Source organism: Bombina bombina, chromosome 8, assembly GCF_027579735.1.
Source record: "Bombina bombina isolate aBomBom1 chromosome 8, aBomBom1.pri, whole genome shotgun sequence".
Lineage (NCBI taxonomy): Eukaryota > Metazoa > Chordata > Amphibia > Anura > Bombinatoridae > Bombina > Bombina bombina.
In genome coordinates this window covers 271544206-271561203 of record NC_069506.1, presented here as the reverse complement: position 1 = coordinate 271561203, position 16998 = coordinate 271544206, and the positions used below count along the sequence as shown (strand labels likewise).

Here is a 16998-nt window from a genome sequence, read left to right as displayed (position 1 = left end):
TTTATGGCATTTATTTCCATGAAACAAAATATACGCATGATAGAATATGTGTGGGTTTAATGTACCTTTTAAGTCCATCTAATTCCTAAATTAGTGGTTAAAAAATACTATCCTTTACTTTTCGTGTAAATAAAATTAATTAATAAAGATCTGGCATATTAAATGTTTTCATTGTGTTTGTTTGTAATCTTCCATTGCTTCTTTCAGATCCTTGTGATAAAGCTTTAAAAGCTACTTCTGCAAAGAAAAAAATAATTACAAAGACAGAAATTTTAGTGCAAAAAAGAAAAATGGAAAAAACAGAAACATATATTTATGTTAGTGCTCTTAAACTGTCCCACGATCTGCAGGATGTCCTGATTCCAGAGCTTTATATGTGTCTTCTATCTATCTCTCACACAGACGCACATCTACTCTCTCTCACACGCACATACTCTCTCTAACACACACACAGACACTAACACTCTCACACACAAAGACACTAACGCTCACACACACGCACATATTCTCTCTAACACACACACAGACACTAACGCACGCACACATATACTCTCCCTCACACACACAAAAACACTAACGCTCACACACGCACATACTCTCTCTAACACACACACACACAGACACGAATGCTCACACACATGCACACATATACTCTCCCTCACACACACACAAAGACACTAACGCTCACACACGCACATACTCTCTCTAACACACACACAGACACATATACTCTCCTTCACACACACACAAAGACACTAACGCTCACACCCACACGCACATACTCTCTCTAACACACACACAGACACTAACGCACGCACACATATACTCTCCCGCACACACACAAAGACACTAACGCTCACACACACGCAAATACTCTCTCTAACATACACACAGACACGAATGCTCACACACACGCACACATATACTCTCCCTCACACACACACAAAGACACTAACGCTCACACACGCACATACTCTCTCTAACACAGACACGAATGCTCACACACACGCACACATATACTCTCCCTCAAACACACACAGACACTAACGCTTACACACGCACATACTCTCTCTAACACACACACAGACACGAATGCTCACACACACGCACACATATACTCTCACTCACACACACACAAAGACACTAACGCTCTCGCACACACGCACATACTCTCTCTAACACACACACAGACATGAATACTCACACACACGCACTTATTCTCTCTCACATACACACACAAAGACACTAACGCTCATACACACGCACATATACTCTCTCTCACACACACACATTCTCACACACACATATACTCTCTCTCACACACACATACTCTCTCTCACAAACACACACAAAGACACTAACGCTCGTACACACGCACATATACTCTCTCTCACTCACACACAAAGACACTAACGCTTGCACACACGCACATATACTCTCACACACACACACATACACTCACACACACACACATACATTCTCACACACAAAGACACTAACGCTCGCACACACGCACATATACTCTCTCTCACACACACATATATTCTCTCTTACAAACACACACACACAAAGACACTAATGCTCGCACACACGCACATATACTCTCTCACACATGCATACACTCTCTCACACACACACAGACACTAATGCTCGCACACACGCACATATACTCTCTCACACATGCATACACTCTCTCACACACACACACAAAGACACTAACGCTCGCACACACGCGCTACACATTCACATCACACACACACGGCTGCACACACACTACACATACAGAGCTGCACACACACTACACATGCACATTGCATACACACTACACATGCACATCACACACACACGGCTGCATACACACTACACATGCACATCACACACACACACGGGTGCACACACACTACACATGCACATTACACACACAGAGCTGCACACACACTACACATGCACACCACACACACAGAGCTGCACACACACTACACATGCACATTGCATACACACTACACATGCACACCACACACACACTACACATGCACATTGCATACACACTACACATGCACACCACACACACACTACGCATGCACATTGCATACACACTACACATGCACACCACACACACAGAGCTGCACACACACTACACATGCACACCACACACACAGAGCTGCACACACACATTGCATACACACACACTACACATGCACACCACACACACACTACGCATGCACATTGCATACACACTACACATGCACACCACACACACAGAGCTGCACACACACATTGCATACACACACACTACACATGCACACCACACACACAGCCTCACGCACATATACATAATTTTTTTTTTTACATTTAGAAATTGAGAAAAATATAGAAATGAGTGACAAGTTTACAATCTCTATTTAGACAAAGCTGAACATATTATTGACATAATGTTTGATTAGACTGTAGCCTTATTGTAGTTATTTGCTCAGCCCATCTCATGATAAGCTGCTTATTAAGGGACAGTATACTATAAAATTGGTTCCCCCTATATGTGTTCCCAATGACTTGTTATACCAGCTGCAGAGTATAAAATGTAAGAGAAATTGCTCCTTTGTGTTTCTTTTCGTAAATTAAATAGCTGGATTTTTTTTTTTTAAACCACAAACCCATCAAAATAGGCTAAGCTTGCCGAGAGATCAGACTTCCTTATCTTATCACTCAAATGCTTCCCTTTCTTATCTCTGTCTCTATACAATACTTAGCAAGAACTATTAAAATGGAACATTTTAGAACTTTATCTCTCCCCCTCCCCAATGGGAGTGTAATTTCTTCTGCTGGCTGTGTTTACATAGCTTGTCAATATAAAACTTTCAGTATATGTAGGGCTACAACAGGCAAAAACAGCTATTTAAAATGCTGATATAAATGCAAAGGAGCTATTTGTAAACAATTTAATACATTCCAGCAGGTAAAATAGATCATTAGAAACAAATCGAAGGGGAGAAAAGAAAATAGGGTAAAACTGTCCCTCTATAGCTACCCATTCAAACTGCTTTCCTGAATTTCAAATGAGCATTAGTATAGTGAGATGCAGCATAGTTTGAAATATTGGTCTAATTTACAAACCTTATCATTAAATAGATGCGATGTTGCTACCATCCTGTTTGCTTTTTACATGTTTTATTGAGCTTTTCAATATTAATTTATTGTGCCAAGCAGCAGTTACATTGATATTTGCGGATATTGTACACAGAAAGCATAAGCTCCCTATGATCTGCCACCTACTTCTCTTTTCTTTATTTTCCTATGCACCATAACGGCATTCACTGTGCACTTGCTCCCCCAGCTGGCAAGCAATGGGTTGCGATTGATTGATCATGACTGCTGGCTGCAAGTCACCTGCAGACTACTGCAGAGACTGATCAGACCTGAGTAGTTGCAGATGATGCAGGTGCATCTATGGGGTAAGTGGTAGTCTCACACTCACCCCTGCATTGAGTGGCACTCAGGTAAATGCAAGGGGTCACATTATACACCTTGTAGTGAGTGTAGTAAACACAGAAGGTCACATTAATATATAATCAACTGTGTTAGACTAACAAATAAATGCACTGCATGAAGTGGGGCTAAAATAAATGAAGCAGGGTGTTAGATTAATACAAATATTTGCTGCAGCTAGTGGGACATAACTGAGTGCAGAGAGGCACATTAACACAAATATATACTGGATTTAGTGCAGAGGGGCACATTAACACAAATATATACTGGATTTAGTGCAGAGAGGCACATTAACACAAATATATACTGGATTTAGTGCAGAGAGGCACATTAACACAAATATATACTGGATTTAGTGCAGAGGGGCACATTAACACAAATATATACTGGATTTAGTGCAGAGGGGCACATTAACACAAATATATACTGGATTTAGTGCAGAGAGGCACATTAACACAAATATATACTGGATTTAGTGCAGAGAGGCACATTAACACAAATATATACTGGATTTAGTGCAGGGAGGCAGATTAACACAAATATATACTGGATTTAGTGCAGAGAGGCACATTAACACAAATATATACTGGATTTAGTGCAGAGAGGCACATTAACACAAATATATACTGGATTTAGTGCAGAGAGGCACATTAACACAAATATATACTTTATTTAGTGCAGAGAGGCACATTAACACAAATATATACTGGATTTAGTGCAGAGGGGCACATTAACACAAATATATACTGGATTTAGTGCAGAGGGGCACATTAACACAAATATATACTGGATTTAGTGCAGAGAGGCACATTAACACAAATATATACTGGATTTAGTGCAGAGAGGCACATTAACACAAATATATACTGGATTTAGTGCAGGGAGGCAGATTAACACAAATATATACTGGATTTAGTGCAGAGAGGCACATTAACACAAATATATACTGGATTTAGTGCAGAGAGGCACATTAACACAAATATATACTGGATTTAGTGCAGAGGGGCACATTAACACAAATATATACTGGATTTAGTGCAGAGAGGCACATTAACACAAATATATACTGTATTTAGTGCAGGGAGGCAGATTAACACAAATATATACTGGATTTAGTGCAGAGAGGCACATTAACACAAATATATACTGGATTTAGTGCAGAGAGGCACATTAACACAAATATATACTGGATTTAGTGCAGAGAGGCACATTAACACAAATATATACTGGATTTAGTGCAGAGAGGCACATTAACACAAATATATACTGGATTTAGTGCAGAGAGGCACATTAACACAAATATATACTTTATTTAGTGCAGAGAGGCACATTAACACAAATATATACTGGATTTAGTGCAGAGAGGCACATTAACACAAATATATACTGGATTTAGTGCAGAGAGGCACATTAACACAAATATATACTGGATTTAGTGCAGAGAGGCACATTAACACAAATATATACTGGATTTAGTGCAGAGAGGCACATTAACACAAATATATACTGGATTTAGTGCAGAGAGGCACATTAACACAAATATATACTGGATTTAGTGCAGAGAGGCACATTAACACAAATATATACTGGATTTAGTGCAGAGGGGCACATTAACACAAATATATACTGGATTTAGTGCAGAGAGGCACATTAACACAAATATATACTGGATTTAGTGCAGAGAGGCACATTAACACAAATATATACTGGATTTAGTGCAGAGAGGCACATTAACACAAATATATACTGGATTTAGTGCAGAGAGGCACATTAACACAAATATATACTGGATTTAGTGCAGAGAGGCACATTAACACAAATATATACTGGATTTAGTGCAGAGAGGCACATTAACACAAATATATACTGGATTTAGTGCAGAGAGGCACATTAACACAAATATATACTGGATTTAGTGCAGAGAGGCACATTAACACAAATATATACTTTATTTAGTACAGAGAGGCACATTAACACAAATATATACTGGATTTAGTGCAGAGAGGCACATTAACACAAATATATACTGGATTTAGTGCAGAGAGGCACATTAACACAAATATATACTTTATTTAGTACAGAGAGGCACATTAACACAAATATATACTGGATTTAGTGCAGAGAGGCACATTAACACAAATATATACTGGATTTAGTGCAGAGAGGCACATTAACACAAATATATACTGGATTTAGTGCAGAGAGGCACATTAACACAAATATATACTGGATTTAGTGCAGGGAGGCACATTAACACAAATATATACTGGATTTAGTGCAGGGAGGCAGATTAACACAAATATATACTGGATTTAGTGCAGAGAGGCACATTAACACAAATATATACTGGATTTAGTGCAGAGAGGCACATTAACACAAATATATACTTTATTTAGTGCAGAGAGGCACATTAACACAAATATATACTGGATTTAGTGCAGAGAGGCACATTAACACAAATATATACTGGATTTAGTGCAGAGAGGCACATTAACACAAATATATACTGGATTTAGTGCAGAGAGGCACATTAACACAAATATATACTGGATTTAGTGCAGAGAGGCACATTAACACAAATATATACTGGATTTAGTGCAGAGAGGCACATTAACACAAATATATACTTTATTTAGTGCAGAGAGGCACATTAACACAAATATATACTGGATTTAGTGCAGAGAGGCACATTAACACAAATATATACTGGATTTAGTGCAGAGAGGCACATTAACACAAATATATACTGGATTTAGTGCAGAGAGGCACATTAACACAAATATATACTGGATTTAGTGCAGAGAGGCACATTAACACAAATATATACTGGATTTAGTGCAGAGAGGCACATTAACACAAATATATACTGGATTTAGTGCAGAGAGGCACAACTTGCAGTGAATGGGTATCAAGTGAGTGCAGGGGTTACATACATATAAATCCTGCAGTGAATGCTGCCCTAACAACAAACACATACATACTGCAGATAGTGTGTATTAGATTGGTAATTGCAGTCATATTACCACAGATCTTACAATGAGTGAGATTCAGGTCAGTGCAGGAGCCGCCTTAATACCCATATTCTACAGTAAATTTAATCAAGTCAGGGGGTGTTGTTACACACACACAATCCTTATAATTAGTGGGGTTAAAGCAACTGCAAGAGATCACTGCCTGTATCATAAGTAAGTCTGACTCGTGTGAGTGCAGGGCTAATATTAGCACAAATATATAATTCAGTGTAGAAGGATTCATATTAGTGCAGGAGGAGGTTACATATATTAAAAGGGTTGCTTAGACATAAAACAAATCTGACAATTGTTCATCACGAAAAAAAATGTTGGGTTATGTCCAGTATTGACTCAAAAGGTTATTTGTTAATTGTATAATAGTTCACCTGCTATTTCATGTGTGGAGGGTCTTCAGGGTAGCATAGGAGCAACATGCAGATTACATTTAAAATAAAGTAAAAATAGTGCTAGTGCTACTGCTACAATCCAGCAGCAGTACAAAACAACATCAATTGGAAAAACACATTGCTACATTTTTATTGAATACTGTAAATTAGAACTTATTAAAGCCTTTTCCACCTTTTGGGGAAGGTTTAACTGTTGTTAAATACATTTTATATTTCATTTAAGGGACAGTTAATTTATTGTTTTCATACGCATACAATGAATAATACAAATGTATTATTTTACATTTGTCCGAATCGTGTAGTATGTGGTACTCACAAGGAGGTCACATAACCCACACAAGTTCCAGTTAGTTATATTAGGGAGCTCATGAGGTTATATATGTGCTTTATATACTTTGCATTGAGTGTCATCCAGATGATGCAATACACACACATCTTATAATAATAAATAAACTGGTAGGACTGCAACGAATCAGATGGTGCAACCTTCTGTGATTGGACTTTTGAGTGCAATATAGATCACAATAGCCTACACACTATAAAATGAGTGTATATATACACATTACTCTGCAGTGAGTGAGACTTATGTGAGAGTTGAGATTACATTAAAGGGACAGTCTACTCCAAAATGTTTGTTGTTTGGAAAGATAGATAATCTCTTTATCAACCATTCCCCAGTTTTGCATAACCAATATCATTATATATATTAATATACTTTTTACCTTTGTGATTACCTTTTCTCTAAGCTTCTGCAGATGGCCCCCTGCATTGTAGTCAATTAGTGCTGACTCATTAATAGCTCCATAAGAGTGAGCACGATGTAATCTATATAGCATACATGAACTAGCATTGTGATAAGAGGCGGCCTGTAGTGGATTAGAAATGGGAAGAAATTTAGAGGTTTAAAGGTTATAAAGTATATTAATATAACAATATTGGTTGTGCAAAGCTGAGTAATGGGTAGTAAAGGTGTTATTTATCTTTTTTGAGTAGACTGTCTCTTTAACTTAAAGGGACAGTCTAGACCCAATAAATAATCTTAATTACTCAATGATTCATACCAGAGAAGCATCCTGCAACTGGTCCCACATCTAAAAACTTGTAAGAAGTACATGAAACATTTAAATATTCATCATTTGTTAGGAGCCGAAAATACCCGCCAAGCTCCGTCTACCTATTGAGTGTATATTTTGGTATTTAAAGTTTCTCCAATCTCGATCAACTATTAAATACGGTTTACTACTCGTGCATGCTGATTTGTGCATGTGCTAACTGAAAATATTCTGCTAAACTGTTCCACAAGAAAACAGCTCACTGGGCAAGAAGAAAGCTGTGGGCGGAGCTTGGCGGCCATTTTCACCTACTAGCAAATAATCATTCTTTAAAAGTTTCATGTACTTCTCACAAGCTTGCTTGTCTGGTATGTAACAATAAAAGTCAAAAATACATTTTCATAATTCAGATTCTTGGTATTTTTTTAAGAGCATATCTAGGTATGTTCTTGGACACTATATGAAAGCAGTATTTGCAACAATGTTTTCAACAGTGTTATACATTTTTAAACAGTAAATGACAGTAGTGTTTGTAACCATGTATAACTCTGCTGCGTTATAGTGCTGTAGACACATGCATGAACAAAAGCATATCTAGATAATGACCTTCAACAAAGGATACAAAAAATCAAAGTAAATGTGCTAATAGAAGTAATCTGGTATTTTTTTAATTGAATGTTCTATCTGAATCTTTTATTTTGACTTTCATTTCCTTTTAATAAAAAAAATGTTTTAATTTAAAGTGAAATTTGCAGAAACTGCACCTAATACCTAGGTATCTACTACTCACTGGCTAAGAAAGACAACTCCCACAGACAAAGTTAGTTTATTTAACATAGGAACATTAAAAAGCACTGTAATACATTTTTAATGGATCAAAGAAAATGTTTGAGTATCATTAACCCTTTAAGGGATTCAACTTTTAACATAACATTGTCCTTGGTTACTTGGATCCGAGTTGGACTGACCTTTTTCCCCCATAAAACATGACATTGTTGATTGTTGGGAAAGTCTGCACCCACCAGGGGCATTTTTAAAAAAAAAACATTTTTTAACCTCTCTTGTTTTTTCATTCTCAGAAATGAGAGGGCTGTGATCCCTCAGTCTTGGACAGGATGCTTCTCAGTATGTCAGTGCTGCTCTTCCACCCAGTGTTGCAGACAGGTGGGTGACTTTGGAAAAAATTAGAGCGAGAAAGCAATTATACATATAATAGTATTATACATATAATAGTATTCATATTTGTGTGCCAGGATTCGCGGAGCCTCTCCTGCACAAAGAGACACCTGGCGTCTCCTGTGAGGGGGGTGGCTCCTTCCTTACATGGTATCTGAATGGCGTAAAGCAGGAAGGGGTGTTGGGAAAGGAACCCCCATACCTTGTACCAGTGGCTCCTGGGAGCTCCAGTGTGCTCACACTTAGAGAGAGTGGAGAAAACTGCAGTGAGTCATCACAGAAAGGAGAGGAGTTGCTGAGAGTGCACTGTGAGTGGTGTATAAGGTTGTTGGTGACTGAGGGTGTGCAGTCAATGTGGGGAGTGCACACTATCACCTGCTGACTTCCCTTTATTTCTCTAGTTCCTCCTGAATCTGCAGCCACTTCCACCCGAGCCCCTGGGCTATCTATGCTTCTATTTTTGGTGGTCCGGACCCAACCTCACAGTAGTCTCAACCTTCAGGACCACGATGAACGACTCATACTCAACTCCTCTCGTCTGCTCTTGCTGGACACTCACAATGTGGATGGTAACGGAAGTCTGAGGGTGAGGGTCAGCACAGAGGAGAGTGGAGTCAGTCATGCTTCTGTCACAGCAATGGGTAAGTGGCTATTGTAATTGCTTCTTCACTTCTATTAATGAATAAGATTTGTTCTCTTTCACTCTCTACCACTAAGTACTAATTAGTGAGCGTCATTATATATTTATTCTTGCGTCTGGCAGTCATTAAGCACCATAATCATCTCTACCCCACTGTCAGCCTGTGAGTTCCAGAACACTGACTCCCATACTGCCAGCTAGTGAACTTCCTTATACTGGCAGTAAATAAGAGGCCATAATTTACCTCATTGTCATTAAGGAAACTCTATTCCTTCCCCTCCATTGCCACTGAGTGAGATGTAGTATGCCCTGTCCTCTACTAACAGTGAGTGAGCTTCCTTAGGCCTTCTCCACCACTACCATTGTGGGAACTTTCTCCATCATTGACAGTGAGCTTAAGTATGGCCTCTTACTCACAGACAGTAAATGTTTTCCATTATCCGTTTGTCTCAACTGTTGTTGAGCAGGTTCCTTTGTTCCTTCTTCATACCAGCTAATGTGCGGGCTTCCTTATTCTCCCCATCAATATTAAAGGGACACTTAACACTTCATGCACCTCCCTCTAAGTATGGGTGCCGCCATTTTGGAACTTAGGTTACACTGCAGGTATCAGAAAGAGATGTGCAATCAGGACAGCACGGAAATGCATTTAAAATCAGATTTCAACATGGTGACACCCATGACTAGAGGGAGGCAGACAATCATTTCTTATAAAAAGTGTTTAGTGTTTAATGTCCCTTTAAGCAGTAATACTGAACATCAAGTTCTTACTCTTCTTTAATCTATTAGTTATCCCTTTTTTCTCTTCAACTGATTCCTGCCCCCACTCTCTCTTCTCCCCCCCCCCTGCAGGTTTCCTCTCCACCCAGGTGCAACTCCCTCTCTTGGTGTTGGTCTTTGGGGGATGTGGCATGGTTGCAGGAATACTTCTAGTTAATATAATAGTCTGCTGCCTTCTGATGAGGAGAAGAACAAGGAACTGTAAGTAAAGGAAGACAAATGTTGAGGGATATAGCTAGTGGGCTGAGGAACACACTTTATAAGTTGTAATGTTAAAGGTAAAAGGGATAGAAGGTGCATTTTTGTATATAATTAGAATAACACTATTAGTGTAATATGCATATATCAGGAGCTAGAGAGGAGAATATGAAAGGGGTAGAGCCTAAATGATGAAGATACAGTGTATTTGCTGGTTGAGACACTAGGCTTGGATATAGTGTGTTGCTGGTGGGGATTTGTTGGTGGTAAGTAGGGAGGCTGTGGTACACTGTATTAGTTGCTGGGTGGGGATGTTGGGATATAGTGTATTTGTTGGTGTGGAATATGGGATATAGTGTGTTTGTTGCAGGCTAAGGGTGTTGGGATACAGTGTATTTGTTGCCGGCTAAGGGTGTTGGGATACAGTGCATTTGTTGCCGGCCAAGGGTGTTGGGATACAGTGTATTTGTTGGTGTGGATGGTGGGATTCATTGTGTTTGTTGCTGGCTAGGGGTGTTGGGATACAGTGTATTTGTTGGTGTGGATAGTGGGATTCATTGTGTTTGTTGCTGGCTAGGGGTGTTGGGATACAGTGTGTTTGTTGGTGTGGATAGTGGGATTCATTGTGTTTGTTGCTGGCTAGGGGTGTAGTGATACAGTATATTTGTTGGTGGGGATGGTTGGATACAGTGTATTGTAGATTTGTGGGAATGTTGAGATACAGTATTCTTGCTGGGGATGGCAGTATACAATGTATTTATTGCTGGGTGGAGACATTGGGATACATTCTGTTCATTGGTAAGGTAACTTGAATAGATCGTGTCTGTTGCTGAGGGGCATGTATACAATGTGATTATTGATGAGGCAGAACTACAGGGAACAGGAGCTGATATGTTAAACTTCTGCTGCCTTACAACGTTACTCTGAGGAGCTGCTGAAACTCAAAAAATGAGCTTCAGTGTTTGTGACTCTGTGACAAATAGCATAATGGACTTAAGCATATTGAATACAAGTTTGAAAGAAAAGGGATCAGAGCTCTTTAATTTCCCTGCTGTACTGTTCCAGCCTGTTGTTCTCTTTCTTGCAAAAGTGACTCATAAGAGTCTTGAAAGCTTGAAGCTCAATGATCACCATTGCTGGATCTAACATCAGTCACCACGCAGCTGGATGGTGCACATTCCGACCCTTGCTCTCAAGCCGGCCCAGCTCTTGGATGTGGATCTTCAGTGCCCTCCTCACTTGATGGTGGGGTTTGTTGTGGTGCAGAGCATGTGCTGGAGGACTACTCTATCATGGCCCAGCAGATTACTTACAGTTGTGCTCATAAGTTTACATACCCTGGCAGAATTTATGATTTTTCAGAGAATATGATTGTGTAATGTTCCGTTAGTCCTGTAACGTTGTGGATCACAACTGCAGCCCTATAATAATTTTGGTTTGTATGCCTTTAAGTACAATGGTTACTATGGAGCTGGCAATAGTAACGTTAGTAAAGGCAGGTTAATAAGATACTTTGTTATCCAGTCAGATAAGGCAGTACCACACAGGCTTAGGAAGAATTCACAGGACTTATTCAGTATATCTATGCTGAGTAAGGAACCAGCCTGTCAGAGTTACCGTTACTGCAATGACTGGAGTGCTCTGAGATATGTTGCAGAGTGGGTGGGAGCATTGGCTGTCAGGAATATTAATAATCACTGAGCGTGCTGCTAATACCCTGACAGCTCAGTGAATTCACAGGTTGAACTCTGCTGAACAAGCAGGGAGCCTGTCAGGGCGGTTCCACTCTGTTGCTGCAGCTTTTAGTTGTCAAAGGAATCTGTTCAGACTTCAAATATTCCCTTTTGGCTAGCTTGCTCCTTGAACAGAGAGAGTTCACAACTTTGCAGGAAACTTTGCAGGAAAAAAACAGTTATAGGATGAAGCTCGTAGTGGTTATAATCCAAAAATAGAGCAATAGGACAGGATTGCTGCATACAATTCTGAAGCAAGGAGGTAGGGGCGTGGCAAGTTTAAATAACCTCTGGTGAGGTTAGGTCTGCACTTAAAGGGACAGCAGAACAGATCTAAGTTAGGAAATCCTGACATACCCCCTACCTCAGGGCAGCTGCCCACCAGCTGCAAATCTAGGACGTTCTGGATGTCGTCTATGGAATATTGAAACCAGACGAGGAGTTTGGACATTCGTGGAGGGTTCCCATGAGTCCTCGTCAGATCCGTAACCCTTCCAATGTATTAAATATTGGAGTTGCCCATTTCTGATCCGTGAGTCCCGGATGGCATCCACCACATAGTCCACTTCTGAATCAAACTGTAACTCTGATGCTGAATTGATCTCTGTTTGCAGTAATGTCCGATAAGGCTTAAGTAATGAGACATGAAAAGTGGGGTGTAGGAGATAAGTGGATGGCAGGTCCAAAGTAACAGCGTTCTCGTTCACTATCTTGGTTATCTGATAGGGTCCAATGACGTTTACGCTAAGTTTCTTGCTTGGTGTCTTGAGCTTGATATGTTTTGTGGATAACCAAACCTTATCTCCCACCCTATATAGGGGAGGTGGTCGTCTTTTCATATCATAGTATCGCTTCTGGGTCTTTTGGGCTTTGGCTATGTTCTCTCTTAGGTGTTGGAAAAGTTCCAGGAAAGAATTGGTTGTATCATCCACTTGGGGACAGGTAGTGTCATTTTGTGGGACTAGTTGGACTGAAGGATGGAATAAATAGTTCGAGAAAAAAGGTGTTTTACTAGTTGTGGCATTTTCCGAATTATTGTAGGCAAATTCTGCCAATGGGAGGCTTTGGAACCATTGGTTTTGTTGGTTGGAGCAGTAACACCTAAGGTACTGCTCTATCCATTGGTTCACCCTCTCGGTCTGGCCATTAGTCTGTGGATGAAACAAAGTGCTGTAGCGATGTTCTACTTGCATATTCTTGCATAGCTGTTTCCAGAACAGGGATGTAAATTGTGTTCCCCTGTCGGAGATGATGGTCTGTGGTAAGCCATGTAATTTCACAATGTTAAGGAATAGGCTGGCGGTTTCTGAAGATGTGGGCAACTTGTGATAGCGTAGGAAGTGTGCCATTTTGGTGAGAAGGTCTATGACGACTAGGATGGTGTTATGGTTATCGGAAGTTGGGAGGTCCACTATTAAATCCATTCCTATGCATAACCATGGTCTTCCTGGGATCTGTAGGGACAAGAGTAAGCCAAAAGGACGTCTCTTATCAGTTTTACAAACGGTGCAAATCGAACAAGTTTCATCGTATTCCTTTACAGATAAAGGTAGGGAATGCCACCAATAAGATCTTTTTATCAATTCTATGGTCTTTGTAATGCCTGGATGTCCAGCCATAGGGGAATCTTGATGCTCTTTAAGTATGGTAGTTCGTAAGGCAGAAGGTATATATAGTTTGTTGATGTGGTATAGGAGACCATCTGCATGTAAATCAAGAGGAACTTTAGTAACAGAGGTATCTTCAGATTGTCTCTGTTTCAATTCTTCACTAAAGGTTGGTGTCAGTGCAATAATCTGGTCAGATGGAATAACAGTAGCAGGTTGGTTAAATGTTTCAGGTTTTATGTCCTTCCTTGAGAGGGCATCTGCTGTACCATTCTTGCTTCCAGGCCTATACGTGATGTGGAAATGAAATCTAAAAAGGAAAAGACTCCATCTGAGTTGCCGAGGGTTCTGTTAGTTTGCAGGTATTCCAAATTCTTATGGTCTGTATATATGAGGATAGGATACTTTGTTCCTTCTAGACTTTAAATATTCCCTTTTGGTTAGCTTGCTCCTTGAACAGAGAGAGTTCACAACTTTGCAGGCAAAAACCAGTTTTAGGATGAAGCTGGTAGCGGTTATAATCCAAAAATAGAGCAATAGGACAGAATTGCTGCATACAATCCCTGCACCAAACAATTCTGAAGCAAGGAGGTAGGGGCGTGGCAACTTTAAATAACCTCTGGTGAGGTTAGGTCTGCACTTAAAGGGCAAGCAGAACTGATGTAAGTTAGGAAATCCTGACAGTTTGGATGAAGCCATTTATTATCAATCAACTGTGTTAACTCTTTTTAAATCTTAGAAGCAGGTATTGGCTCACCTCAAAACACATGAGACCACAAATTATTTCACATATTATAACTTTTTTCCTTTTTTCTTAATGCTGCAAAAAATTGCCTTCTTAATATTTCATAATTTTTTACATTTTTTTAAATAAAGATGGGATCTTAGTCACACAATATGGCCATATTCTGCTCAGCCAGTCACCACTTACAAGGTGTCCCACATTAGACTGGTCCTAACTCTATGACATTTAGCCAAACTAAGCTCAAGAATACAATTCTAATATATCAAAATAGAATTTCCAATCTCTCATCCAGACTGCATGGGATGAGGCTTCCTGGCTACATATTATTTCACATATTATTTCACATACTTCAAACTTATTTCTCAATGCTGCAAAAAATGCCCTTCTTAATATTTCCTAACACTATGAAATTAGCCAATACAATTCCAATATACCAAAATGAAATTCCAACATTACAATACTATACCTCTCATCCAGACTGCATGGGATGAGGTTTCCTGGCTTTATATGCACACAGTTAAAGGGACAGTATGCACTAATTTTCATATAACTGCATGTAATAGACACTACTATAAAGAATAAGATGCACAGATACTGATATAAAAATCCAGTATAAAATGGTTTAAAAATGTACTTAGAAGCTTTCAGTTTAGCTCTGTTAAATAGGCAGTTGGAAAGCCCACTGCAAGTGGGAAATAAGACACTCCCCCCTCCCCCTTCTTTTGCATATGAAAAGACCCTTTACACAAACAGGAGCAAGCTGGAGAAGGTAGCTGACGGTATTCAAATAAAACTTTGGGGCTTGGTTAGGAGTCTGAAAATCAGAGCAATGATATTTAAAAATAAGCAAAATTATACATTTTTAAAAAAAAAAAAACTTTATGGGCTTTATAATTAGATCATCTACAAAACATTTATGCAAAGAAAAAATGAGTGTATAATGGCCCTTTAAATATCTGTGTCTGGAACACACCCCTGAGCTGGGTGGAGTGCTTTAAACCAAAGGGCTTTGGTCAGTTTCCCTAGTGATAAATCAGCAATAAATTTTGATTAAGCACATCTAATAAAAGCATATGTTTTTAAATGCACATATTGTGGAGTGCTGCCAAAGTGACCAAAATGAATTTAATTTTAGAAGCAAGTATTGGCGCACCTCAAAACACATGAGACCACAAATTTCACACATTATAACTTTTTTCCTTTTTTCTTAATGCTGCAAAAAATTGCCTTCTTAATATTTCATAATTTTTAAAAAAAAATTAAATAAAGATGGGATCTTAGTCACACAATATGGCCATATTCTGCTCAGCCAGTCACCACTTACAAGGTGTCCCACATTAGACTGGTCCTAACTCTATGACATTTAGCCAAACTAAGCTCAAGAATACAATTCTAATATATCAAAATAGAATTTCCAATCTCTCATCCAGACTGCATGGGATGAGGCTTCCTGGCTACATATTATTTCACATATTATTTCACATACTTCAAACTTATTTCTCAATGCTGCAAAAAATGCCCTTCTTAATATTTCCTAACACTATGAAATTAGCCAATACAATTCCAATATACCAAAATGAAATTCCAACATTACAATACTATACCTCTCATCCAGACTGCATGGGATGAGGTTTCCTGGCTTTATATGCACACAGTTAAAGGGACAGTATGCACTAATTTTCATATAACTGCATGTAATAGACACTACTATAAAGAATAAGATGCACAGATACTGATATAAAAATCCAGTATAAAATGGTTTAAAAATGTACTTAGAAGCTTTCAGTTTAGCTCTGTTAAATAGGCAGTTGGAAAGCCCACTGCAAGTGGGAAATAAGACACTCCCCCCTCCCCCTTCTTTTGCATATGAAAAGACCCTTTACACAAACAGGAGCAAGCTGGAGAAGGTAGCTGACGGTATTCAAATAAAACTTTGGGGCTTGGTTAGGAGTCTGAAAATCAGAGCAATGATATTTAAAAATAAGCAAAATTATACATTTTTAAAAAAAAAAAAACTTTATGGGCTTTATAATTAGATCATCTACAAAACATTTATGCAAAGAAAAAATGAGTGTATAATGGCCCTTTAAATATCTGTGTCTGGAACACACCCCTGAGCTGGGTGGAGTGCTTTAAACCAAAGGGCTTTGGTCAGTTTCCCTAGTG

General features: G+C 39.0%; 1 protein-coding gene across 2 annotated transcripts in view; it reads left to right on the top strand.

Moving 5' to 3' along the window:
* Window positions 1–3364: 3364 nt before the first annotated feature.
* TMEM25 (transmembrane protein 25) overlaps window positions 3365–16998 on the top strand; it is a 45174-nt gene continuing 31540 nt past the window's right edge. For both annotated transcript variants that reach the window (XM_053691342.1, XM_053691341.1), the window contains exons 1-5: window positions 3365–3449; window positions 9033–9117; window positions 9207–9437; window positions 9531–9770; window positions 10622–10750. In XM_053691342.1, the coding sequence (XP_053547317.1) occupies window positions 9069–9117; window positions 9207–9437; window positions 9531–9770; window positions 10622–10750 (649 nt within the window). In that variant the 5' untranslated portion in view covers window positions 3365–3449; window positions 9033–9068. The remainder of the gene's footprint in view (window positions 3450–9032; window positions 9118–9206; window positions 9438–9530; window positions 9771–10621; window positions 10751–16998) is intronic.